Source organism: Labeo rohita, chromosome 25, assembly GCF_022985175.1.
Source record: "Labeo rohita strain BAU-BD-2019 chromosome 25, IGBB_LRoh.1.0, whole genome shotgun sequence".
In the NCBI taxonomy this organism is placed as follows: Eukaryota; Metazoa; Chordata; class Actinopteri; order Cypriniformes; family Cyprinidae; genus Labeo; species Labeo rohita.
The window spans coordinates 22,145,745-22,173,712 of NC_066893.1; the positions used below are offsets into that span (position 1 = coordinate 22,145,745).

The following is a 27,968-nucleotide window of genomic DNA, read 5'->3' on the forward strand; positions in this document are numbered from 1 at the left end:
TGCCGCTCGTTCGGTTATTATGGCTGCGCTTTAGAATGCGTGTCTCATCGGGGAAACTTCGTGTCGTTCTTTAACGGAGTCTAGTTTATTTATTTCCACCATGTCAGCGGGTATCATGCTTATAAACCTACATCGACTTTTGCACCGTTCTTTCGGTGCCAGACGGCCGTTTTTAGCAAGTTTATACCACACTCAGCGGGGAGTCTATGGTTTCAGACCGAGAGAGATTCCGGAGAAAGACAGTGGGCTTCCGCAGATCTCTGCGCTTAACCAAGGTTTATACATTAACTGTAACCTGCCTCTGATATTGTATGCATTCAGTATACGTTTATGCTTTAAAGACACCATAACATATGCTTTGGTCGCGGCTTGTTACCACTTCTTAACGTTTCATTCTTAAACCTGTAGAAATATTAGAGACGCAAAGCAAAATCTGCAGTGCTTTAACACATTGAGTGTGGTAATGAATTACAAGTCGCATTCGCTGGCTGTGTCATGTAAACAGATCACGGGCTGGCGAGACTGGTGGAGGCCTATCGAGCACATGGACACAAAGTAGCTAAAATTAACCCGTTACTCCCCGAAACCCCTCTGTTGGACAGCGTGCCGGAGATTAGCCTGCTGAATGGAGCTGTTAACGGAGTCCTTAACACCACTGGTGAGTTTCTGCTTGTTTTGAAGTGACTTCCGTCTTAATAAAGGAATATTCCGGGTTCAAAGGCGGTAGTGTGGGAATGGCTTGTGCAGTGTGTACACAGACATAATATTATTATGCGTCCATATATATCTAATGATGTCTAATAGCATAAGAAGTAACTCTGATATGTCCTTCAGTTTTGTGCAGATGCTGTATTGGGTTTACAGTGGTGGATTTACCGTTTAAATCTATATGGGTCAAGACATTAGTCTTAAGTGCGTTAAAGTGCACTCTTGTATTGATTGAAGTACTTATTGTTTGTTATTTTAATAACAATATTGTAATTATTTTTACTTTTTTTTATTAATGTTATTGTTTTTTTAGTTATGATTCAGCACTATGTTATATATTTTTGAAAAATTCCAGTATTATTTATTTACAATAATAATCACTCTTATTAGTATTATTTAAATAAAAATAGTGATTATATATATATATATAGATATATATATACACTGTGTGCAGAATTATTAAGCATGTTGATATTCTGGTCATATTTTTTTTCCAAACACATTTTACCAATTCCAAACCACATCAGTCTTAGTAACTGCTGTTAATTTTGTATTTAATCATTTATATGTGATGTATAATTGTCCGTGAAGGCTGGAAGTGAAAAACTCCTTATATTCAGGTGTGCAGGATTATTAGGCATGTTTTCGTTTACAGCTAAAATGAGCCAAAAAAGATATTTAACCCAGACTGAAAAGTCCAAATTATTAAATGCCCATGAGAAGAATGCAATACTAATGCATTACAAGAATTTGCAAAGTTAAGGCTTGACCATTGGACAGTGAAATGCTTGTTGAGTCTGCATGGTCAGAAAAAACAGGTGGAGAAGAAAAGATGCATGTTAACTGCAAAAGAATTAGGAATTAAGGTGAAGAATTAGGTGTGACACCATCAGGAACCGTTTCCAGTTCTCCAGCGCCACCATTTTCCAGAACTGCAACCTACCTGGAGTCTTCAGAAGTGCAATGTGTCAGGTTCTCAGAGACTTTGCTTGGTAAAAAATCCTAAAAAATGCCCCTTACTTAATAAGAATAACAAGCTGACGTGTTGTGAAATACATGAAGACAGTTTTTTTATATGCTTTAGAGACAGATAAGTTGAGAGTGACTCTTGAAGGACAAGCATCACATCCTCTTGTGCCTCTGATTCAAGAATTTATCTTCCAAAATCTGGCAGTAAGTTTTGGGAGTTCATGTTTAGTCTCTTATCCTGAAAAGTCTGACTTGCAGAGATGGACTAAAATGAACTCCCAAAACTTACTGCCAGATTTTAGAAGATAAATTCTTGAATCAGAGGTACAAGAGGATGTGATGCTTGTCCTTCAAGAGTCACTCTCAACTTATCTGTCTCTAAAGCATATAAAAAAACTGTCTTCATGTATTTCACAAGACGTCAGCTTGTTATTCTTATTAAGTAAGGGGCATTTTTTAGGATTTTTTACCAAGCAAAGTCTCTGAGAACCTGACACATTGTACTTCTGAAGACTCCAGGTAGGTTGCAGTTCTGGAAAATGGTGGCGCTGGAGAACTGGAAACGGTTCCTGATGGTGTCACACCTAATTCTTCACCTTAATTCCTAATTCTTTTGCAGTTAACATGCATCTTTTCTTCTCCACCTGTTTTTTCTGACCATGCAGACTCAACAAGCATTTCACTGTCCAATGGTCAAGCCTTAACTTTGCAAATTCTTGTAATGCATTAGTATTGCATTCTTCTCATGGGCATTTAATAATTTGGACTTTTCAGTCTGGGTTAAATATCTTTTTTGGCTCATTTTAGCTGTAAACGAAAACATGCCTAATAATCCTGCACACCTGAATATAAGGAGTTTTTCACTTCCAGCCTTCACGGACAATTATACATCACATATAAATGATTAAATACAAAATTAACAGCAGTTACTAAGACTGATGTGGTTTGGAATTGGTAAAATGTGTTTGGAAAAAAAATATGACCAGAATATCAACATGCCTAATAATTCTGCACACAGTGTATATATATTTATATACAGTACCGTTCAAAAGTTTGCGGTCAGTAAGACTTGTAATAGTCTTTAAAGAAGTCTCTTATGCTCATCAAGGCTGCATTTACTTGATTAAAAATATAGAAAAAAAACAGTAATATTGCAAAATGTTTTTACAATATAATATAATGTTTTTTATTTTAACATACTTTAAAATAGAGTTTATTCCTGTGATGAAAAGCTGAATTTTTATCAGCTGTTACTCCAGTCTTAAGTGTCACATGATCCTTCAGAAATCATTCTAATATGCGGATTTATTATTAGAATGATCCATGTTTGATAATATCAACAGTTGTGCTGCCAAATATTTTTTGGAACCTGTGAATTTTTTTTTTTTTTTTTTTTTTTTTTCAGGATTCTTTCATGAATAACAAGTTTAAAAAGTACAGTGTTTATTCAAAATATAAATATACTCACACTACCAGTCAAAAGTTTTTGAACAGTAAGATTTTTAGATTTTTTTTCCCCTCAAAGTCCTTCAGAAATCATAAAACCGTTTAATACATTTTTTTTCAGGGTTCTTTGATGAATCGAAAGATCCAAAGATCAGCATTTAAATGACACAAAAAAGCTTTTGTAACATTATACCATTCAGAAGCTGCTTATACCATTCAGAAGGAGTCAGTATCATTTTTGTCTTTTTTTGTAAAGAAATTATGGAATTAATTTAATTAATTAATTAATTTAGCCAAGATGCTTTACATTGATCAAAAGTGATGATAAATACATTTGTAATGTTCTATTTCAGATAAATGCTGTTCTTCTGAACTTTCTATTCATCAAAGAAACCTGAAAAAATCTACTCAGCTGTTTTCAGCATAATAATAAATGTTTTTTGAGCAGCAAATCAGAATATTAGAATTATTTCTGATGGATCATGTGACTGCAGTAATGATGCTAAAAATCTTAGAGTTTTGAAATCACAATAATAAATGTATATAATAAATATACATGTTTAAATAAACAGTTATTTTAAATAGTAAAAATATTTCAAAATTTGACAGTTTTTGCAGTACTTTAGATCAAATAAATGCTGAGCAGAAGAGACTTTAAAAAAAAACCTTACTGTTCAAAAACTTTTGACTGGAAGTGTATACATTTTTATTTTTTATTTATTATTATTATTATTTTAATTTTGAAATTTTAATGTTCATTTTAGTGCAGTTTCTTATCTTATACACTCTCATTGCAAGTGCATTGCTGTATTTTTTATAAACTAAGAGATTAGTCAAAATTTAAATAAAAGTTGTGATAATTTTAAATTATATACAATTACATAAATTATTACTTTTAAATTTTTATTACAAGCACATTTAAATATTATAATAAATCTAAATAATAGTGTTGTACTGTATATACAAGAATTTTTGTTTGTTGAATTTTATAAAATGTTTATTTATTAAATTGTCTGAGGAACCTGTATCTGCCATGTGAAGCTGGAGCATTTCTATTTGTCTACATTTCTATATGTCTTTATTCTAGGATTGCGGCATTTTGGGAAAGCCGAGGCAACCTCCGAAGAAGTGGTTACCTATCTGGAGAACACGTACTGTGGGAGAATCTCAGTGGAAACCACGCAGCTCCAGAGCTTGCAAGAAAGAGAATGGTTTGCAGACCGGTTTGAGGAGCTCAAAAAAGAGGCGTTTTCACCAGAGGAGAGGAGACAGCTGGCAAAACTGATGCTTGAGTCACAGGTAGTGCAACAATTTATTTACACTTATTTTGAAAGCCCCAGAGCGACTGTTATACTTTTAACCCATTTAATCCCACCGGTCACAATTGTGACCACAATTTTTGCTTGCACATTTTTCTGTAGTATTAAAAAGCAACTCTTATTATAAAGCACATGTTCATATATAATGAAAATTTAAGATGTCTAAATGAGTTCAGGGCAGGTCTAACATGATTGGGTAGTTTGGCCATGTGACCATAAACATTCATTTCCTAGTACTGCCCTCTGAATGGAAGGATAATGTCAAAGCTCAGAAATGACAGGTACATTTTCTAAGTTCATTTTTAAATAGCCAATACATCTTTTGCATGCATCATCATGAAAGGGTTATCTATACATACATATTAAAATTATATTATTACATTGCTTTTTTCTGTTGTCAAACTGCTGATAAGTGAAGACGGTCACAATTGTGACCGGTGGTATAACACAGGGAGTCTAGGTGTATAGTGTAAATGCATTTACAAAATTAAAAATCTCCAGCCAGCAATTAGTTTAAAGACTGGTTTAACTTGTTGAAATTTGTTTTATTCCATTAACAAGAAGTAAACATTGTCTGGCTCAGTTTCAAAAATAACAAAATAGCAATCTTATGCAGCAGTTTAACACAAATATTCAAATGAAATGATGACAAAATGACAGATTATAAGAACATAGAGGAAATTATTATAAACTTCATTATAAATGGAAATAAATAGCGTAGTAATGAAAAAAATGTATATAAAAATTAAGGAATAAATATTGCAAAAATAATAAATAAACAAATGATGAAATATGAGCCTAAGGTAGGAAACATGTAACAATTGGCCTGGCACACTTCTCACAGGAAAATGTCGTGCGACCGTCACAGACACGACATCTGACAAACCTATTTCCTGCACAACAAAAAAAAATACTTAGACTGTTATTTATCTTTTACATAGCTTTTATATAGCTATTTGCAGATGTTATGATTCAGAAAACATCTTTATATATGTAATCTGCTTGCCTGTGTTTATTGGCCAGTGAGCAACACCATCAAACCTGTGTATATCAGTCACAGCAGCCAACATTGAGGATGGCCTCCCATGACCTTTTGGTGCAGTACCAAATTTTTTCAGGAGACTTTGGGCAACTACTCGCTGAAATCCAAGAAGATCGTAGTCACCATTCATGACATCTCTGTGGAAAAGCCAACTGTTGACCACAGCACTGTGAAGAGTCCATGCATAAATTGGCCACCACCACTTTTTTGATCTTATTGTGCTGTGATAACAGGACACCTGAAGATCATGTAGATCTACTCCTCCCATTTGCTGGTTGTAGGAGTGGATTATTTGAGGTTGCTGTAGGTAGTCATATGCCTTTCTTTCCTTGTTCCATCTCTTAACTGGTACCTCAGAGTAGACATCTTCCACATTGCTTGCAACAGTGACCACACTGTTGTCTCTTCACCTCACCAGTAGCTTTTCTCCTTCAGACAGAACTTCGGTGGAGCCCCTCTGTAACTTCTGGAATTCACCCATTGGGTGCACTCCAGCATAAGGCTCCATGTGGTAAAGGTAACCCCCTGAGGATGCCAGGCTCCAAACCTTATAGCCATAGCGGATTGTTTTCCCTTTATGAACTGTTTGTACCCGTGGTGCCCATAGTAGGGAATCATGCTCTCATCAACTGACAGCCACTTACTGAATGGCAGAATTTTGTATGAGCTATTAAGCTCCTGAAAGATTGGCCTCACTTTAAAGAAGGGGTCATTGTTGCACTTTGTGTTGTCCACTACATGGATGGATGCCATAATCACATGGAGCCTTATGCTGGAGTGCATACCCTTCTTCCAGAGACCGGGCTAGGTCAAGGGCCCAGCGTAGTCCTGGGTTTGGCTGAACAAGCTGGTGTTCCAGGAGGATGCAACTTCACACATGACAACCTCTTCACCACATTATCCCTGATTGATGAGATGACAAAGCGAGGATATGGGTGCACTGGGACCTTGCGGCAAACAGGTTGTTTGCTGTGCCATTCAAACCAATGGGTGAATTCCAGAAGTTACAGAGGGGCTCCACCAAAGTTCTGTCTGAAGGAGAAAAGCTACTGGTGAGGTGGAGAGATAACAGTGTGGTCACTGTTGCAAGCAATGTGGAAGATGTCTACTCTGAGGTACCAGTTAAGAGATGGAACAAGGAAAGAAAGGCATATGACTACCTACAGCAACCTCAAATAATCCACTCCTACAACCAGCAAATGGGAGGAGTAGATCTACATGATCTTCAGGTGTCCTGTTATCACAGCACAATAAGATCAAAAAAGTGGTGGTGGCCAATTTATGCATGGACTCTTCACAGTGCTGTGGTCAACAGTTGGCTTTTCCACAGAGATGTCATGAATGGTGACTACGATCTTCTTGGATTTCAGCGAGTAGTTGCCCAAAGTCTCCTGAAAAAATTTGGTACTGCACCAAAAGGTCATGGGAGGCCATCCTCAATGTTGGCTGCTGTGACTGATATACACAGGTTTGATGGTGTTGCTCACTGGCCAATAAACACAGGCAAGCAGATTACATATATAAAGATGTTTTCTGAATCATAACATCTGCAAATAGCTATATAAAAGCTATGTAAAAGATAAATAACAGTCTAAGTATTTTTTTTTTTGTGCAGGAAATAGGTTTGTCAGATGTCGTGTCTGTGACGGTCGCACGACATTTTCCTGTGAGAAGTGTGCCAGGCCAATTGTTACATGTTTCCTACCTTAGGCTCATATTTCATCATTTGTTTATTTATTATTTTTTCAATATTTATTCCTTCATTTTTATATACATTTTTTTTCATTACTATGCTATTTATTTCCATTTATAATGAAGTTTATAATAATTTCCTCTATGTTCTTATAATCTGTCATTTTGTCATCATTTCATTTAAATATTTGTGTTAAACTGCTGCATAAGATTGCTATTTTGTTATTTTTGAAACTGAGCCAGACAATGTTTACTTCTTGTTAATGGAATAAAACAAATTTCAACAAGTTAAACCAGTCTTTAAACTAATTGCTGGCTGGAGATTTTTAATTTTGTAAATGCATTTACACTATACACCTAGACTCCCTGTGTTATACCACCGGTCACAATTGTGACCAGAGATGAAACACATTTTTTCATGGACTTTTCAATTATTTTTATAAAAAATTGACATTGATTGTTTAATATCCTTACAAATACCACACAAATTCATATATGTCATCTCAAGGAAAAATTTGGGATTAAATGGGTTAATAGCATGTAAGTCATTATACACTTGATTCCTCCGGTGTCAGCAATTGTGTGTCTCCTGTGTTCTCTTTTTAAAGGAATTTGACCACTTTTTAGCCACCAAGTTTGCCACAGTCAAACGATATGGAGGTGAGGGAGCAGAGAGCATGATGGGATTTTTTTACGAACTTTTTCGCTCTGCAGCGTACAGTGGAGTGACAGATGTGGTCATGGGAATGCCTCATCGCGGACGCCTCAACCTGCTGACCGGACTGCTGCAGTTCCCTCCAGAGGTTAATACTTGTTGCTGCTGGATAGATTTACTGTCTGTAGAAATCAAATTTGATAAACTGGATTAAATTACAGTTTAAAACCAGTCTGGACAGCAAAGCCTGCTGCTGTAACACATACACTACCAGTCAAAAGTTTTTGAACAGTAAGGTGTTTTTGTTTTGTCAGTCTCTTCTGCTCTCCAAGTCTGCATATATATATATATCTTTACTATTTAAAATAAATGTTTTCTGTTTAAATATATTTTAAAATGTAATTTATTCCTGTGATTTCAAAGCTGATTTTTTTTTTTAGCATCATTACTCCAGTCACATGATCCTTCAGAAATCATTCAAAAAACATTTATTATTATTATTATGTTGAAAACGGCTCAATAGAATTTTTTCAGGTTTCTTTGATAAATAGAAAGTTCAGACAAACAGCATTTATCTGAAATATAATTTTTTTTGGAACAGTATAATGTGACCCTGAAGACTGGAGTAACGATGCTGAAAATTTTGATTTGATTGCAGAAATAAATTACATTGTAAAATATATTCAAATAGAAAACAGTTTTTTTAAATAGTAAAAAAATATTTAAAATTTTTACTGTTTTTGCTTTACTTTAGATCAAATAAATAATAAATGTAGGCTTGCTGAGCAGAAGAGACTTATTTAAAAAAAAAAATAAAACATTAAAATCTTACTGTTCAAAAACTTTTGACTGGTAGTGTACAGTCAGTATATATATATATATATATATATATATATATATATATATATATATATATATATTTCAAGGTACTTAAGACAGAAATAAGAATAATAAAGAAAACAGAATAATATACAAAAGTATAAACAAAAAGAATACAAAATTCAGGTAAAGTCTTAAAATATGTAAGTAAATAAATAATTAAATAAATAAATTTGATCAGTGGCACCTATCAATTTAAAATTCATGTAAATGTTATGCTGGTTATATTACATATTTGTAATGGAAATTACAATTATTGAATTAAATTTGAAAATGAAAAAGTAATATTTTTGCTAGTGATTTCAGACTCAGGATTTCAGAAAAGGATCCTTTATACACAAATGTAAATTCTGTTATTATTTACTCCCCCTCATTTTGTTTCAAACCTGTATGAATTTCTTTCTTCTGGAACATAAAAGAAGATATTTTGAAGAATGTTGGTAGCCAAACAGTTTTAGTTACTATTGACTTCCATTATATAAACAAAAAAACTCATAAATTTCTTCTTTTATGTAAGAAAGAAAGCCATGCAGGTTTGGAACGATATGAGTGGGAGTCAATGATGACATAATTGACACTTTGCATGAACATTACCTTTAAAACCACTTTGGTTTGGACTTGTTTCCTTGTTTTTCTTCCTTGTCAGTCATGTTTGTGCAATCTTTGATTTAATTTTCTTAGCCGTTGTTTGTTCTTAATATCTAATCCTCTGAGTCACGATCTCCACCTCTTTATTCTGCATGAATAGCCTCATTCTCCAGACATTGGCAGTTTATTTGTAACGGCACGTTTTGGGAAAACATTCTAATTGAGTCATAGCCTGCAGCCATTATTTAGCTTTTGACAAACCGAGTACTTCTTCATTTCTCTCTCTCAGCTCATGTTCCGTAAGATGAGGGGTCTCAGCGAGTTTCCGGAGAACTCTCCCTCTATTGGAGACGTACTGTCCCATTTGACCTCTACGGTGGAGCTGGACTTTGGGGCGGGACACCCTCTTCATGTCACAATGCTGCCTAACCCCTCCCACCTGGAGGCCATCAACCCCGTGACGCAAGGAAAGACCCGTGGCCGTCAGCAAGTCAAACAGGATGGCGATTACTCCACTGACCCTCATGCACGACCAGGAGACAAAGTCATCTGCCTGCAGGTCCTGAGCAGTGATGTTTCAATCAATTTTAGGATGTGTATTTTTAGTTTATTCACTAATTAAAACATTAAACACCATGCTAATACATAGTCGTGTTGATGTTATAACGTCTTTTTTTTTTTTTTTTATCTGCTCTGTGCAGGTTCACGGCGATGCTTCGTTTTCAGGCCAAGGCATAGTACCAGAGACCTTCACCCTGTCAAATCTCCCCCACTATAGAGTAGGTGGAAGCATCCACCTCATCGTGAACAATCAAGTGGGCTACACCACTCCCTCAGAGAGAGGCCGATCATCTCTTTACTGTAGTGATGTTGGTATGTCTTTGTCAGGGGTGTTTTTTCCCCCTATTATTTATTTTGCGTTTCCATATTTTCCAACCTGAGATGTATGAATTAAGGTAGGCCTGTCTCGATTGTTGCTTAATTGTCTCATTGTGGTTATTTAATCATGTTTTGCCATCCAAACAAGGTAAATTGTATTGTGGTTATATTATATTATTAATTCACCCAGCCATGGTAAATATGACGGCACCTTTAAGATCTCCCTGTGGTTTTCAAAGAAAAGAACATTGTATTTGGAAAGCAAATAAATGATAATTTGATAAAATGCTAAAATTATTTGATAAAATAATTTGCAAGCAAATAAATTAAGAAAGCCATTAATATTAGTATTGTAATTTTTTTTCCATTAAAGTAAAATAATAATATAATATTAATATTAAATAATAATAATATTATAATATTAAATATAATGTTATTATTATTATTATTATTAAAAAAAAAAATATTTAATAGTACAGTAGTATTGCAATAATGATTTATTAATTTAATTAGAAAAATTAAATAAATTATAATTAATAATGTCATTTTTTGTTGTGTTGTTATTGTTGTTATTATTATTATTATTATTTAAATAATATAATATTTGTATTATTTTTACATATTGTTGTATTGAATAGGTAAAAATTCTGCACCAGTGTTATTTTAATATTACTGTATTACTGAGATACAATAATAATTTTTTTAATTAATATTTAATTTAACTAACATTTTAGTAATGTTTATTTGTTCGTCATTTTTTTTTTTTATTTTTTTTTATTGTTTTTATTACTGTTTTTATTAGTTTTTTTATGAATAGTTTTTTCATTTAACAGTACAATATTATTGCAATAATGATTTATTAATTTAATTTTTAAAAATTAAATAAGATGTTGTTGTTGTTCTTCTTCTTATTATTATTATTACTTATTATTTGAATAATAAAATATTTGTATTGTTTATACATATGGTTATATTGAATAGGTAAAAATTCTGCACCAGTGTTATTTTAATATCACTGAGATACAATAATACTTTTTCAAATTAATATTGGAATTGTAATTTTTATATTTTCTGGTTCCTTTTAAATTTAGTTAAACGTTTTAGTAATGTTTTATTACTGTTTTTATTAGGTTTTTTTATTATTAATATTTTAAATTATTAATTATTATTATTATTAAAAATTAAATAAGTTATAATTAATAATGGAATTTTTAATGTTTAAATAAGTTGTTTTGTTGTTGTTATTTATAATTTAAATAATAAAATATTTGTATTATTTTTAAATATGGTTATATTGAATAGGTAAAAGTTCTGCACCAGTGTTAGAAATAATTAGTTTTTATTAATATTTTTATTTAACAGTACAATGTTATTACAATGATTTATAAATTTTTTATATTTATATTCTCTTTTCATTTAAATTAAGGTTTAGTAATTTTATGTTTTTGTATTTTTTGTTTGTTTTATAAATTTATATATATATATATATATATATATACGTATACACATCTTTTATTATCTATTAACATTAACATTTTTGCAAATTCTGTTTGTTGCTGTTCAGGTAAAATGGTGGGATGTGCAATAATCCATGTGAATGGCGATGATGCTGAGGAGGTCCTCAGGGCGACCCGGCTGGCCATTGAATACCAGCGCCGCTTTAGAAAAGATGTTATTGTAGACCTGCTTTGTTACCGCCAGTGGGGGCACAATGAGCTGGACGAGCCCTTTTTCACAAACCCCGCAATGTATAAAATTATTAGGTGGGTACCCCTACCAGTGACTGTTTTGGCCATTCACCTTTTTTTTATGAAAAAAATTGTTTAATTATCCTGTTTTCATTGCCATTCCAGGTCTAGAAAAAGTATCCCAGATTCATATGCAGACCAGCTCATCGCTGAGGGTCTGATGACGGAGGAAGAGCGTGGTCAGATCAAGACCACCTACTACGCTATGCTCAACGACCGGCTGAACAACATGACCCTCTACAGCCCTCCACCCACCAACCTCCAGGGGCGCTGGGGAGACCTGGTGGAGCCCCAGAACAGAGTCTCATTCTGGGACACAGGTGTAGCGCTGCCCCTGCTGCAGTTCGTAGGCGCCAAATCAGTAGACATACCCGAGGAGATTCAATTGCACAGTCACCTGAGAAAGACTCACGTGCAGGTAATAAAGGAACATCTTACTTGATCTTTACCCCTGTTTGGTGCTCTTTTATGGCAGTTTGTAAAACAGCAACATGACAGTTGAGAGGTTTAACTTTTGTGCATAAATTATGTAAAAGTAGGAACATCTGCTATAACAGTATATACAGCCATAACTAATTCTATGTGAGTGGCTCTTTAAAATTAGCTTTCTCAGTAAAGATTTGATGCAGTCTTGTTAATTGGAACATGCTTAAATGATTCTGTCACAGGCACGCCTGCAGAAACTGGAAGAGGGCACAAAATTGGACTGGTCCACAGCGGAAGCTTTGGCGTTTGGCTCATTGCTGTGCCAGGGTAAAGTATTCATCTCTCATATCTTGCACTGCTAAAATCAGGGTTTCTGCAGGTCTTAAAGTCTTAAATCGCTTTTCTGTGAATTAAGGCCTTGAAAAGGTCTTAAATCAGAGCAGTAAATTCATATGATCATGGCATTAATTTTCATAAGGGTTTGCGTCCTCATGTGTTTCATTTTAAAGTGAAGCGAAAGCATAATTTCTGTGCTACTGTACATGGCTTAGGTTGCTCAATATTCATTAAACAATACGTGGTAGATGGCAGTATGTGCTGCTTTATCTGTCAGTCACCCGAAGAAGAACTTTGTTTGGATTGTTTTTATAGTAATAAAAATCATTTAGTTCAGTTAGAGAACAGACAATTAAAACTGAACGTGGCTGCTCAATGCAGTGTGCCGAACGACGGTTGCATCACAGATCAGATTTCATTTATCGGAATCAGAATCAGAACAGCTTTATTGCCAAGTATTGCCTAAGCATGCATACAAGGAATTTGTTTTGGTGTCACAGGCTTCCAGTGCACAGAGACGACAACAACAATACAGAGAAAATAATATAAGTTGAGAATAAAAAAAAACAAAAAAAAACACATATGTAATTATAAATAGACAAAAATTGCAATATAAGATTTAAGAAAATAAATTGTGTATACAGTTGTGATACAGATGATAGAAAAAGAACAGAATAGAATAGAATAGAATAGAATAGAATAGAATAGAATGAGATGCCGGGAGGCGGGGGGGGGGTCTGGAACATTTAACTGTTCATAAGGTATATTGCCTTGAGGGAAGAAACTGTTCTTATGTCTGGCTGTCCTGGTATTTGTGGCTCTGTAGCGCCGACCAGATGGCAAAAGTTCGAAAAGGGGATGACGTGGGTGTGAGGGATCCAGACTGATTTTCTGAGCCCTTTTCCTCACTCTGGATGTATACAGTTCTTGAAGGGTGGGCAGGGGAGCACCTATAATCCTCTCGGCGGTCCGAACCGTTCTCTGTAATCTTCTGGGCCTGGTTTTTCAAAAGGTTTAATCCGGATAAAATTGATCCGGATTTAGTAATCCTTTTTTTGGTGATCTGTGATCACGTAATCCATCTTACTTTTGAGCCAGTTTTTCAAAGCAACATCGGATTGGATCAATCTGATCCGGATAGGAACTTTTCAGGATCACCAAATCTGGATAACCAGTGCTCAAACAGAATAGGAAATCACAATGTAGAACTATAGATATGTAAAGAGCAACAAGTAGAATAGCCAGTGTGGGGTCAATATAAGTTTATTTTTATTTGAAATGAAAACACACACATTTAAAAAAAACAAAAAACAAGATCTTCTTCCAGCAGTCCGCTCATCTGAGACCTACAACACAAACACTGTACATTGAGGATATTTATAACAATTTTCAAATATAGATGTATTGAATTTAAAAAAAAGACTTAATGTCAAATACTCCACAATAATTTCAGACTTCCTCATCTGATGTGGAGAGACCAGCTTGTCTGAGCGTAGCCTTTAGGAGGCGGATCTCTAGTCTGGCCGTGGTTTGCTGCAGTTTGGTCAGAGTCAGTTGTTCCTCTGCCAGAACGAGCAAACAGGACGTGCAACAAGGGACGCAATAGTTAGACACTATTTCTGATTTGGATTTGTTTTGGATTTCAAAAATCTGTGATTGCCATTCTTTGCATTTTTTTGGTTATTCTGTAATCATTGCATGCATCACTAATAAATATTCTAAAAACAAAAATATTTTCAATTGTGATGAATATATATATATCAATTAGTGACAGAATAAAATTTATTGTTTTTGGTCAATTTTGACAGCTGTTTGGGGGATTATTTTATGAGGCCAAACTCTTTCTACTTTGCTGTAGGCCTATACTGAAAGGCTGAATACGTTAAAGCCTACCTAATCACTGTAGCCTGACGGATGAACAAATAAAATTAAAACCTTATGAATAAATAGGATATCTTGTAAGATACTGCATGATCCAAATATAGTATTATTTGATACATTTTTAAAGTTTTCATTACATTTTGGGCATGAAATCCATGCTGTATCCACCCTTCTGATGGGATCAGTTTAATCCAGATTTTTTGGTTCAAAGTGATCCAAATCCTACAAAAAAAGTTCTGAAAAACCCAAACTAAAGGTTTGATCCAGATCAAAACCAAGATTGGATTACGTGATCTAATCAGATTATGTAATCCGTTTTTTCTTTTGAAAAACCCATTTTCAAGATTTGATCCAATCCGTTATCCAAAATCCTAGTGGATTACTTTTGAAAAACTGGGCCCTGGTGTCTGATTTTGTAGCTGAGCCAAACCAGACAGTTATTGATGTGCAAAGAACAGATTCGATGACGGCTGAGTAGAACTGTTTCAGCAGCTCCTGTGGCAGGTTGAACTTCCTCAGCTGTCGAAGGAAGTACAACCTTTGTTGGGCCTTTTTTGCAATGGAGTCGATGTGAGTGTCCCACTTCAGGTCCCGGGAGATGATGGGCCCTAGGAACTTGAATGTCTCCACTGCAGCCACAGTGCTGTCCATGATGCTGAGAGGGGGGGTGCAGGGGGGGTTTCTCCTGAAGTCTATGATCATCTCCACTGTTTTGAGCGTGTTGAGCTCCAGGTTGTTAAGACTGCACCAGACAGCGAGCTGCTCAACCTCTTGTCTGTAAGCAGACTCTTCACCATCCTGAATGAGGCCGATGAGTGTGGTGTCATCTGCAAACTTCAGGAGCTTGACAGAGGGGTCTTAGAGGTGCAGTCGTTGGTGTACAGGGAGAAGAGCAGTGGGGAGAGAACACATCCCTAAGGGGCGCCAGTGTTGGTGGTGCGGCTACTTGACATTAATGTCCCCATTCTCACTAGCTCACTATCTGTCAGAAAGCTGGTGATCCACTGAGAGATAGAGCTAGGAACAGAGAGCTGATTTAGTTTGGTCTGGAGGAGTATAGGAATGATGGTGTTGAAGGCCGAACTGAAGTCCACAAACAGGATCCTCACATAAGTCCCTGGTCTGTCCAGATGTTGCAGGATGAAGTGTAGTCCCATGTTTACTGCATCATCCACAGACCTGTTTGCTCGGTAGGCAAAATGCAGGGGGTCCAGTAAGGGTCCAGTGATGTCCTTCAGGTAAGCCAAAACCAGTTTTTCTAATGACTTCATGATGACAGACGTTAGCACCACAGGTCTGTAGTCATTAAGTCCAGTAATTTTGGGTTTCTTTGGCACGGGGATAATGGTGGAGCATTTGAAGCATGATGGAACTTCACACAACTCCAGAGACCTGTTGAAGATCTGTGAAAAAATGGGTGCCAGCTGATCAGCACAGGTTTTTAGACAGACAGGCTGGTGTCACACCGTCTGGGCCTGGTGCTTTTCTTCTTTTGTTCTTTCTGAAGACCTAGCGCACATCTTCACTAATCTGAAGTGCAGGAGGAGGGGAGAAGGGGTTTGTTGGAGGTGTTAATGGTTGTGTAGGGAGATGGTCAGAACGAGTGTGGGGGGGTTTCAAATCTACAATAAAACTCATTCAGGTCTTCAGTAAGTTTTTTGATTCACCTCAGTGCTGGGGGATGGCGTCTTGTAGTTTATGATGGCTTTCAGACCTTTCCACACTGAGGCTGGGTTGTTTGAATCAAACTGATCTTCTAATCTTTTTGCATAGGTCCTTTTATCCGCTCTAATCTCTTTGTTCAGTGTGTTCCTGGCCTGACTGTACAAGACTCTATTCCCTTTTCTGTAGGCATCCTCTTTGGCCTGATGTAGATGTCTGAGTTTTGCTGTAAACCATGGCTTATCATTGTTAAATGTTAAATAAGTCCTGGTAGGAACGCAGGTCGGTATAAGATGAACCAGGCAGTGATCAGAGAGTCCCACGACGCCGTCCGGCATCGCGTCATTCAACCAGGTTTCCGTGAAGCACAGAACAGCAGAGTTTGAAAAGTCCTTATTTGTCCGAGTGAGCAGAAGTAGTTCGTCCGTTTTGTTGGGTAGAGAGCAGAGATTCGCCAGATGGATGCTAGGCAGCGCCGTTCGAAATCCGCGCTGTCGAAGCTTAACGAGAGCGCCAGCTCGCTTTTCCCGTCTGCGCATCCTGAGGCGTTTGATCAGTGCTACAACGTTTAGCAAAACGTCCGAATAATCGAAAACCGGTAGGATATTTTGAGGTGTGTTCTGCCGAATGTTCAGCAGTTCATCCCTAGTAAAACTGATTGTGTTTGAGAGACAAAAAACAGGAAAAACTAACAAAAACAGTACAAACACTGGAGAGCCAAACACCGTGGCTGCCATGTGTGGCGCCATCTTGAAAGACATGAAGAGAGAGGTCAGAAAGACAAGTCTATGGCGGAAGAGTTTCAAAACGAAATGCGAAAGTGCCTGTTTTAAAAATGTTTAGGATTTCGAAAAGCCTGTTGACCTCTGCCATTTATCTAAGGTTCTAGTGGAAGTTTCATATTTATTTGGTTCCACAGTGTTTGCTGGTTTTCATTTAAACTGTGTATTTTTTTTTTTTTTTTTTTTTAAATATACATACATCAAGGTGTATGCCGTGCTTCCAAGCTTTCTTGTTTGTTTTGCTAATAAACGTTACACAGTGTTTACTACGGATGCAACAATACAGTTAGTCCACGGTTTAATACTTACCTCGGTTTTTAACCACGGTTTTCGGTTAGGTTCTGATAGCTTGCCACATCAGTGTGTGTGGATTATTATATATGTCTGCTTAATTTTTTTTTTTTTTTTTTTTTTTTTTTTTATGGAAGGTATTATTTTTACAATTTTTACACAAAATAGGATGGGTTTCATTCATATTGGATGCTTGAGGGTGCCCTCGTGCAGAAAATCCACATATGCGTCAAAGTATCACTGATTACATTCTGTCCAGCCAGAAAAATTCTAATATGGATAAAGGCATCGCTATTGCTGTAAATGAATAAAAACAAGATATAACGTTAAACGTTTTCAATGATAACATGTAAGGACAATAAACACCCGTCTACAATAATATATGGTTTATCTGTGTTCTTCAAGCCACTTCCAAAATGCAGTTTAAATGCGGCTTCAAACAGTCCCAAATGCAGTTGTAAACAATCCCAGGCGAGGAAGAAGGGTCTTATCTAGTGAAACGATCGGTTATTTTAATAAGAATAATACAGTTTGTATACTTTTAATGTAAAACGCTTGTCTTGTCTCATTCTGCCTGAACTGTTTTTTGTTCTAGTTCATGACAGTTAGGGTATGTCAAAAAACTCCCATCTCATGTTCTCCCTCAACTTCAAAATCGTCCTATATCACGGTTTTACCTTTTTTGTTAAGGGTGTTTGATCTTCTGTAATCTATTGTAATATTAATATAATCTATTGTAATATTTGTTTATAATTTAATTTATATCTGTGTAGCAACACTGCATTTTCTGCATCATTAGTCTTCAGTGTCACATGATCTTTCAGAAATCATTATTATAATATGCTGATTTTCTGCTTAAGAAACATTTTTTTCTTATCAATGTTGAAAACAGTTTTTTGTGGAAAATTTGATACATTTTTCAGTATTTGTTTGAAACAGAAATCTTTTGTATTAGTGTAAAAGCCACTTTGATCAATTTCATACATCCTTGCTAAATAATGTCTTTAAAAAAACTGACCCTTACTAACCCTAAAGTTTTGATTGTCAGTGTACATGAAAATGTTACGTTAGCATCAAAAACCCATTTTTATGTATATTTAATGCAGGATTTAATATCCGTATCAGTGGTCAGGATGTTGGTCGGGGTACGTTCAGTCAGCGCCACGCTATGGTTGTGTGTCAGGAAACCAACGACATGTACATCCCCCTCAATCACATCAGCCCTGAACAAAAAGGCCACTTGGAGGTGAGCCGAACCAGACACAGACACAACAGGCACAGTTTACTGCAAACATGAGTCATGCATTGCTGCAATCATTTATCAGTTTTTTAGATTGTGTTTTTACCATTAGATTTTAGTTAATGCTGTTTGGTTGATGGCATGTGACGTGTCAGCTTTGTACTGTAACTCAATACACCAACTGCTCTTCATTCCTGAGCTGGGTGGTTTGTCATTTAGTTTTTTTAAACAAACATTTTACCACATATAATTATGTTGTGTGTGTGTGTGTCCTCGCAGGTGTGCAACAGTGCTCTTTCTGAGGAAGCTGTTCTGGGATTTGAGTATGGAATGAGTATTGCTCAGCCTAGACTGCTGCCCATCTGGGAGGCTCAGTTTGGAGATTTCTTTAACGGCGCACAGATAATATTTGACACTTTCCTCTCTGGAGGTAAAAATGCAGTCAGATCACAGTATAATGTTTAGTGTTTTACACTGCCTTTGGTCAAATGCTCAAATACATCTTTAGAGCCTTAAATCCTGTTTTGTGGTAACTTTTTAAGGTGAGGCGAAATGGCTCCTGCAAAGTGGATTGGTCATCTTATTGCCACACGGATACGATGGAGCCGGACCAGAGCATTCATCATGCCGAATTGAGCGTTTCTTACAGGTGAGTTAAAGGGGTAGGTCAAACAAAAATGAAAGTTCTGTCAAGAATTACTCACCCTCACATACTCTTGCAGAATCTGTGAAAATGTGAATAACAAAATAAGAGGGATCATACAAAATGCATGTTATTTTCTTTATAACATTTAAGTACTGTCCTGAGTAAGATATGTTACATAAAAGATGTTTACATATAGTCCACAAGACCAAAAAAATAGCTGAAATTATTAAAATAACCCCCTCCAAAAGTTCCCTTGGTTCTTAATACCATGTGTGGTTACCTGGATGATCTACTACTGTTTTTCTTTGTTTTGTTTTTGTTTGTTTGTTTGTTTTGTGATGGTTGTTTATGTGCCCCTTGTTTGTTCTGAACAGTTAAACTGAAGACTGTTCTTTAGAAAAATCCTCCAGGTCCTGCAGATTCTTCAGTTATTCAGCATCTTTTGCATATTTGAACGCTTTCCAGCAGTGACTGTATGACACACTGAGGACAATTGAGGGACTCGGAACACAACTAGTAAAACAGGTTCAAACATTCACTGTTGCTCCAGAAGGAGCCAGGGGGTGAAAACTTTTTGAATTTGAAGATCAAGGTAAATTGTGCTTAATTTGTCTTCCTGGAAACATGCACGTATCTTCTGTTGCTTCCGAAGGGCAGTATTAAATGGAAAAAAATGATACTTCAATAAAATGAGAAAAATGTGGATATATTCATCCTGTTCAAAAATTTTCACCCCCTGGCTGTTAAAGGAGAAGTCCACTTCCAGAACAGCAATTCACGAATTATTAACTCTCCCCCTTGTCATCCAAGATGTTCATGTCTTTCTATCTCCATTTGTGAAGAAATTATGGTTTTTGAGGAAAGCATTTCAGGATTTTTCTCCATATAGTGGACTTCATTGGTGCCCCGATTTTGAACTTCCAAAATATAGTTTAAATGCAGCTTCAAATGGCTCTAAACGATCCCGGCCGAGGAAGAAGGGTCTTATCTAGCGAAACAATCAGCCTTTTTTTTTTTTTTTTTTTTTTTTTTTTTTTTTGGAAAATAACTTTTTTTTTAATACTTTTTAAGCACAAAAGCTTGTGTAACACAGGCTCTGGGATGTGCGTTCATGATGCTATGTACTATTGAATCATGTTGAAAGGTCATGTGGAACGTAGGCGGAACTACAGATCCAGTGTTTACAAAGTGAACGTGCACAGTAAGTTTGTAAACGCTGTTTACAAACAAAAAGGTACAACAATGTTCTCCTCTCAAAGAGTTTTTTGCAATACTCAGTACACAGACTATGAACTTACACGTGATTCGTAGTAGTGATGGGAAGTTCAGATCATTTTACCGACTCGAACCTTTGAGTCTCGTTCAGCAAAATGAACGAATCTTTTTTTTTTGAGTCATTTTGTTCATTTCAGCAAAATATAATTAAAATGTTATGTGTTATTTCCCTAACACATCTACTGCTGACACACAACGTTGATCACACTACAAACAAGACAAAACTATAATGCTATAAGAAACAGAAAAGATGAATTCATTGTTTACCTGGGTCTTTAGTCTATGATTAGCTCGCCTCACCTCTTATCTGACAAGTTTTCGGGTTTGAGTCATTCGTTCATCATGTGACAGCCCCATAATGACTTGAAAAACCCAAAGACTCGAAACAGGTGAACTAATTCCAGTACAGAACCTAATAGGATGTTGCGCACGCGCGACTGAACGAATCACTCCCCAAGACGATTCGTTCTTCCCGAGTCACATTAAAGATTCGTTCAGAATAAAAGAATCGATCAAGAACGACCCATCACCAATTTGTAGCATCGTGGACACACATCCCAGAGCCTGTGTTACACAAGCTTTTGTACTTAAAAAGTATGCAAATTTTTATTTTTCGAAAAAAATGTTTCACTGGATAAGACCCTTCTTCCTCGGCTGGGATCATTTAGAGTCCTTTGAAGCTGCATTAAAACTACATTTTGGAAGATCAAAATTGTGGCACCAATGAAGTCCATTATATGGAGAAAAATCCTGAAATGCTTTCCTCAAAAACCATAATTTCTTTACGACTGAAGACAGAAAGACATGAACATCTTGGATGACAATGGAGTGAGTAAATTATTTGTAAATTGTTGTTCTGGAAGTGGACTTCTCCTTTAATGCATTGTGTTTCCTTCTGGAGCATCAGTGAATGTTTGAACCTTCTTTAATAGTTTTGTTTGAGCTCCTCAAATATGTGTGAAAATATAGATCTCAAAATCATACAGTCACTGCTGGAAAGGGTTCAAATATGCAAAAGATGCTGGAAAACTGAAGAATCTGCAGAACCTTGAGGATTTTTCTGAAGAACAGTGCTCAGTTTAACTGTTCAGAACAAACAAGGGACTCACAAACAACCATCACAAAACACAAAAACAGTCGTAGGTCATCCCGGTAACCACACACAGTATTAAGAACCAAGGGTTCCCAAACCTTTGAAGGGGATTATTTTAATAATTTCAGCTATTTTTTGGTCTTGTGGATATGTAAACATCTGTAATGTAAATTATCTTAGGATTCCCAAACTTTTGCATAAAACTGTAGTTCCAAACCTGTAAGACCTTCACTCATCTTCAGAACACAAATGAAGATATTTTTGGATGAAATCCATGAGCTTTCTGACCCTACATAGACAGCAATGTAACTGACGCATTCAAGACCCAGAAAAGTAGTAAGGACATCATTAAAGAAGTACTTTAGACAGGGAACAGAAAAAATTGTTGAATAAAGTCGTTATTTTAAAAGTATTCTCATAGCTTCATAACATTACGGTTGAACCAATGATGTCACGTGGACTATTTTATCGAATCCTTACTACTTTTCTGGGTCTTGAACGTGTCAATTGCATTGCTGTCTGAGCAGGGTCAGCTTTTGGATTTCATCAAAAATATCTTTATTTGTTTCTGAAGATGAATGAAGGTTTTACGGGTTTGGAACGACATGAGGGTGAGTAACTAAAGACAGAATCTTTATTTTTGGGTGAACTAACTCTTCATTGCATGATTTCTTATATGAAAAGTACAGACTAAATCTTCCAGCATCACTGATAATCTTCAGAACTGCACTTTCTTCTTCCTGCAGCTCTGTGACAGTAAAGAGGAAGGTGTAGACGGTGACACGGTAAACATGGCAGTGGTGAATCCTACCCTACCAGCTCAGTACTTTCACCTTTTGCGGAGACAGATGATTAGAAACTTCAGGAAACCACTGATCGTGGCCTCTCCTAAGACTCTGCTGCGCTTTTCTGTGCGTTAGAGATGTGAATATTGTTTATATGAATTCCTAATGAAAAAAAACACTTGTTTTGTTGTTGATCTTTTACTTATATTGATATGATATTTACTTATGTTTGACACTAGGGGGCAGTGTCAAGCTTGGCTGATATGGCACCAGGAACTTCCTTTAAACCTGTCATTGGTGATACTTCTGTAAACCCTGCAAGGTGTCTTCATTCACTTTTTGCACAAAGTCTAAAGTAGCTGGTTTGTATTTGAATGTATTTTAAAATATAATTTATTCCTATGATAGCAAAGTTGAATATTCAGCATCATTACAGTCTTCGGTGTCACATGATCCTTCAGAAATCATTCTAATATGCTGAGTTACTGCGGGGATAGTTCACCCAAAAATAAAACGTAATGTGAATAATTGCTCTCGCTCAAGTCGTTCCAAACCTTAAGACTTTCGTTCATCTTCGGAAAACACAAATTAAGATATTTTTGATAAAATCTGTGAGCTTTCTGACCCTGCGTAGACGGCAATGCAACCGACACGTTCAAGGCCCAGAAAGGTAGTAAGGACATTGCTACAATAGTTAAATAATGGTTAAAATAATTATAATCGTTTCTTTTGCTGTTGTCTTGCAGTGTGCAGCGGATTCTGTTTTGCTCAGGTAAACATTATTACGCCCTGCTGAAACATAGAGAGACGTTACCAGAGGCAGAAAAAAACACAGCGCTGATCAGGGTGGAAGAACTGTGTCCTTTCCCTACAGAAGCCCTACAACAGGAACTAAATAAATACACAAACGCCAAAGGTGAGTTGCTCATATACACATCTTTTATTCATGGAACACTCTAATCATCGTCTTAATTAGCATGTGTTTCTTTGGTGTTGTGGCAGTTGCTCTCTGAGGGGCCTTTGTAAGGAATCGAAAACATGTCCAAAATGCAAAGACGTTTCGAAAATGATGTTCAAAACAAAAACCTAATTTGGCAATTCCAGAATGCACTTTCACAAATCTTAATGAAAAGAGTATACTTAGTTTATACTTGCTTTTCAGTATTAACCCTCAAAGACTGAGACAGCTGCCCGTGGCTAATAGTAACTATTGTTCTTACACATTTAATAACTTTTGAACCGCTAATCCAATTCAAATGTACCCTTAACACGTATCATTTGTCTCACTTGGATATTCAGAGGCTCTGTAGTGAACGTGATTACGTCATCACATTTTGATCGCGTTGATTCATCAGAAGAAATCAATGTATTTCGATCCTCAGGAACGATTGTTGACGCTTAGTCGCACCCCCATGCCCAGATTGGTTTAAACGGTCATCTATTCAACCAATAAACATGGGTTTTGAACCACCAATTAGCATGGTTTTTGTAAATTTGAACAAACTCAGTGAAAGTAAAATGCATTGTGCATGCATGAAAACAAACACAAAATAACACATTTGCATGACGACACTCTCTGAAAAAGCACAGAAAAACAAATGACAGAGCACTTTGTCATAAAACAAACCAAAAACAAGGATGAAACAGCGGTACATATCAGATAAAGCACTGGAATTTATGTTTTCACGTGGCTATGCTCTGTCCCGGTAAAACGCAGAATACAGCCAGCGGATCGATCCTTTTGGCTGTTATATTATGGTAATTCTTCTTATATAGTTTATAAAGATCATTTGCACTATTTTTTTTCTGTTGCACTCTGTATATTTTTCTGTCATTTTGTGTGTAGTTTGTGAATCATTTGCACTGTTTGTATATTTGTTGCACAAGACTACTTTCTGCACTGTTTGCATTTGTTGTTCATACTTTATAAAAAATTATATTTCTCTCTTTTTTTTTTTTCTTTTTTTTTTAACTGTTTTGTTATTATATAACACTGAAAAGCGCCTGAAAAGCGCCTATAACAATATTGTAATAAATAGCTAAAACTTGCTTGGGGAATGTTATATGTAGACAATTTTATTTGGAAGTATAAAACACCCAAATACAACTTTCTAAAGAAAAAACTCCAAACTTCATGAGTTTCTGTTTGAGTACTCAGTAGAAAACCTCCAACTGTTGCTTGCGTTTTTCTTAACGTTTTGGAAATTCATTCATTCTTAGAGACGTCAAAAGAAAAATTGGGACTTCTGTCTATCTTCTATCTTTCCTCTGTCTGTCTATGTTCTACTATTTTACCTGAAATATATTTTAAGTGGATCCAAAGCTTAATTTTCAACATCATTACTCCAGTCGCAAGTGTCACATGATCCTTTAGAAGTCATTCTGATATGATCAAGAAACATTTCTTGATATCAAAATTCAAAACAGTTGTGCTGCTTAATATTTTTGGAAACCATGATAGAAATAGAAATAGAAATGGAAATAGAAATAGAATAGAAAAGTTCCAAAGTTAAACAAAGTTCCAAAGAGCAGAATTAATTTGAAATAGAAAGCTTTTGTAACATTATAAATGTCTTAACTGTCAGTTAATACATCCTTGCTAAATACAAATATTAATGTTTAAAGATTAAAAAAAAACATACTGTCCGAAACTTTTGAACAGTAGTTTATACTTAAAGGAGAAGTCCAGAACAACAATTTACAGATAATGTATTCACCCCCTTGTCATCCAGGATGTTTGTCTTTCTTTCTTCAGTTGTAAAGAAATTGTGTTTTTTGAGGACTTTTCTCCATATAATGGACTGATACGGTGCCCCGAGTTTAAACTTCCAAAATGCAGTTTAAATGGGACTTCAAACGATCCAAAATGCAGTAGATGATCCCAGCCAAGGAAGAAGGGTCTTATCTAGCGAAACGATCTGTTATTTTCATTAAAAAAAAAAAATACAATTTAAATACTATTTAATCTCGTCTTGTCTTGCTCTCCCTGAACTTTGTGTATTCTGAGTCAAGACAGTTAGGGTATGTCGAAAAACTACAATTGTATTTTTTCCCTCAACTTCAAAAATCATTTCAAAATAATCCTACATCGCTGCAGAAGTTCCGACCCAGTCTTTGCAAAGTGAACATGCAAAGAAGATCAAACACCCTTAACAAAAAAGGTAAAACAGCGATATAGGACGATTTTGAAGTTGAGGGAGAAAGTTTTTCGACATACCCTTACTGTCTTGAGCTAGAATACACAGAGTTCAGGGAGAGCAAGACAAGACGAGCGTTTGACGTTAAAAAAAGTATTTAAATTGTATTATTTTTATGAAAATAACCGATCATTTCGCTAGATAAGGCCCCTCTTCCTCGGTTGGGATCTTTTACAACCACATTTGGGATCATTTGAAGCCGCATTTAAACTGCATTTTGGAAGTTCAAACTTAGGGCACCATATCAGTCCATTATATGGAGAAAAATCCTGAAATGTTTACCTCAAAAAACATAATTCCTTTATGCCCGAAAAAAGAAAGGCATGAACATCTTGGATGACAAGAGGCTGAGTACATTATCTGTGAACTGTTGTTCTGGAAGTGGACTTATCCTTCAAATGAACAAAGGTCTTACGAGTTTGTAACGACACGAGGGTAAGTAATTAATGACAGAATTTTAATTTTTGAGTAAACTGTCCCTTTAATGTTCATTACAGTGTTGTTGTTAATTGTGAACATGCTAACAAACTCTACTGGAACTGGAAGTCAGTGTATTTATACACAAAATGCATCAGGCTTCATATTTTGTATTTAATTATAATACATTTCCTTTTCCATTACAGAGTTTATCTGGAGTCAAGAGGAGCCACAGAACATGGGCTGCTGGTCATTTGTATCACCACGATTTGAAAAACAGTTAGCCTGCAAGGTCAGGTTCTCCACTTCACGCTAATAGAAGGCCTCTTAGCTAATGCCTTGATCGCCTCTAAGCTTAAATTTATGACATTCATCAAATTAACACTGATTTATTGCAAAATGACTGATGTTGATCTCGTCATTATTCCCTCAGTTAAGATTAGTCAGCAGACCTGCATTACCCGCTCCTGCCGTGGGCATCGGTACCCTCCACCATCAGCAGCATGAAGGCCTCCTGGCCGCATCTTTCTCCTGAGACCTGAGAACTATGAACTTCAAGAAATGATCGTCTTATTGTAGCATACATGCTATGACTGGTACACTGACAACAAACACCAAGCTCTTTTATAGCCTGACTGCTATAACAGAGGCATATTACAAGTTTGACTGTTTAACGCGTCCCCTTAAGTATAAGGGAACTGCTGACTGAGCATTTCTTACTGATCAGAATTGGTTTATCAATACCTTTTGAAAGTATCATAATTGATATTTCAGAAGAGGGATTTATTGTATAAAAGAAATGTAGAAAACAAAACAAAGCATAATTTTTCAAAGCACTTTTAAAGTGATATACTTGCAGGAGGCGGAAGACTGGAGGCAAAGAATAGAATATAAATAAATTAACATTGTAGTGTTAAGATGACTGTTGTGATGTGAACTGATAGTGTTATGATCAAAACACTGATGCATTAAATGTTGTGTGCATGTTAATCAAGGGCTGTTCGACGATTTCCAAATGAATGTAGAGTCAGTGAGAAATAAGAATCTGTCACTGTTTGTTTACAAAGGTATAGTATTAATTGAAAACTAGCTGAAAACTATTTGGATGCAAAGTTACTGATTGATACCTGGCTGACATTACACAAATGTTTTTCTAACATACCCTTGACAAACCCATCCACCTTATATAAAACATCCAGTTTGTAATTATAGGTATTATTTTCAGCAATGTTGTGTGAATGAAAATGAATTTGTACTTGAATACTTATTCTGGAGATTTAAAACAATAATAATAAAAAAGTTGATCGTTTAGCATTAATATCCATCATGCAAAACAAAACTCCTTGTGTATCTTTTTGTACATCCACCCCTAATCAGTCAGTTTAAGTGAATTACATTTTAATATCTTCTAAGAAAAAAATAATCACGTTTTCTTTAGACATTCATGAAGAAATTATAACCTGGAAAAGTTAATGCATAGAAAGAAAAGGTAGGTGATTTAACAACATTACTGTGTGTGGAATATAAGCTATTAATATTAATTATAACGCGCTGGTAAATTATTAGATTTTAGGCTATTTTGTTTAACATGTCTTCTAAATTATGCGTTTAAACATCAAAACACCTTAGAAATATCTAGCCAGGAATGTCCACATAAGTAGCACTAGAACCAGTGTATTTTATTTATTTTATTTTCAATTTATGGAGTAATAAAAAGATCCAAAATCCCTTTATGTAACAGCCTTTAATATGTCAGCAAGACGAAACAAGAATGTTAAACCTTGCTTTATCCAATGTTCAGATGTCTGTACCGCAAATGTATGCAAATTAGTGCGTATTTCAATAGATAATCGTTTGCATATTTAAGTATACGGTTTCAGAAAACTTGTAAACTAAAACAGCTGTTTTACCTTACAGTGGTAAATCAACTAGGTAAGTATGGTGATGTGTTACTTCGTTTCTGTAATGTCTTTAAATATTTATTATTTATGTCTGAATTGGAGTGTATTCAT

General features: G+C 35.6%; 1 protein-coding gene across 1 annotated transcript; it reads left to right on the forward strand.

Moving 5' to 3' along the window:
• Nucleotides 1-27,949, forward strand: dhtkd1 (dehydrogenase E1 and transketolase domain containing 1). The gene is made up of 17 exons (XM_051099201.1): nt 1-275; nt 506-658; nt 4,211-4,422; nt 7,785-7,979; nt 9,588-9,857; nt 10,000-10,171; nt 11,742-11,940; nt 12,031-12,343; nt 12,594-12,678; nt 18,410-18,549; nt 18,823-18,973; nt 19,086-19,192; nt 22,304-22,468; nt 22,582-22,664; nt 23,089-23,258; nt 26,163-26,248; nt 26,390-27,949. The coding sequence occupies exons 1-17, from the start codon at nt 101-103 to the stop codon at nt 26,489-26,491; spliced, it is 2,778 nt and encodes a 925-aa protein (XP_050955158.1). The 5' UTR covers nt 1-100; the 3' UTR covers nt 26,492-27,949.
• The last annotated feature ends 19 nt before the right edge of the window (nt 27,950-27,968 follow it).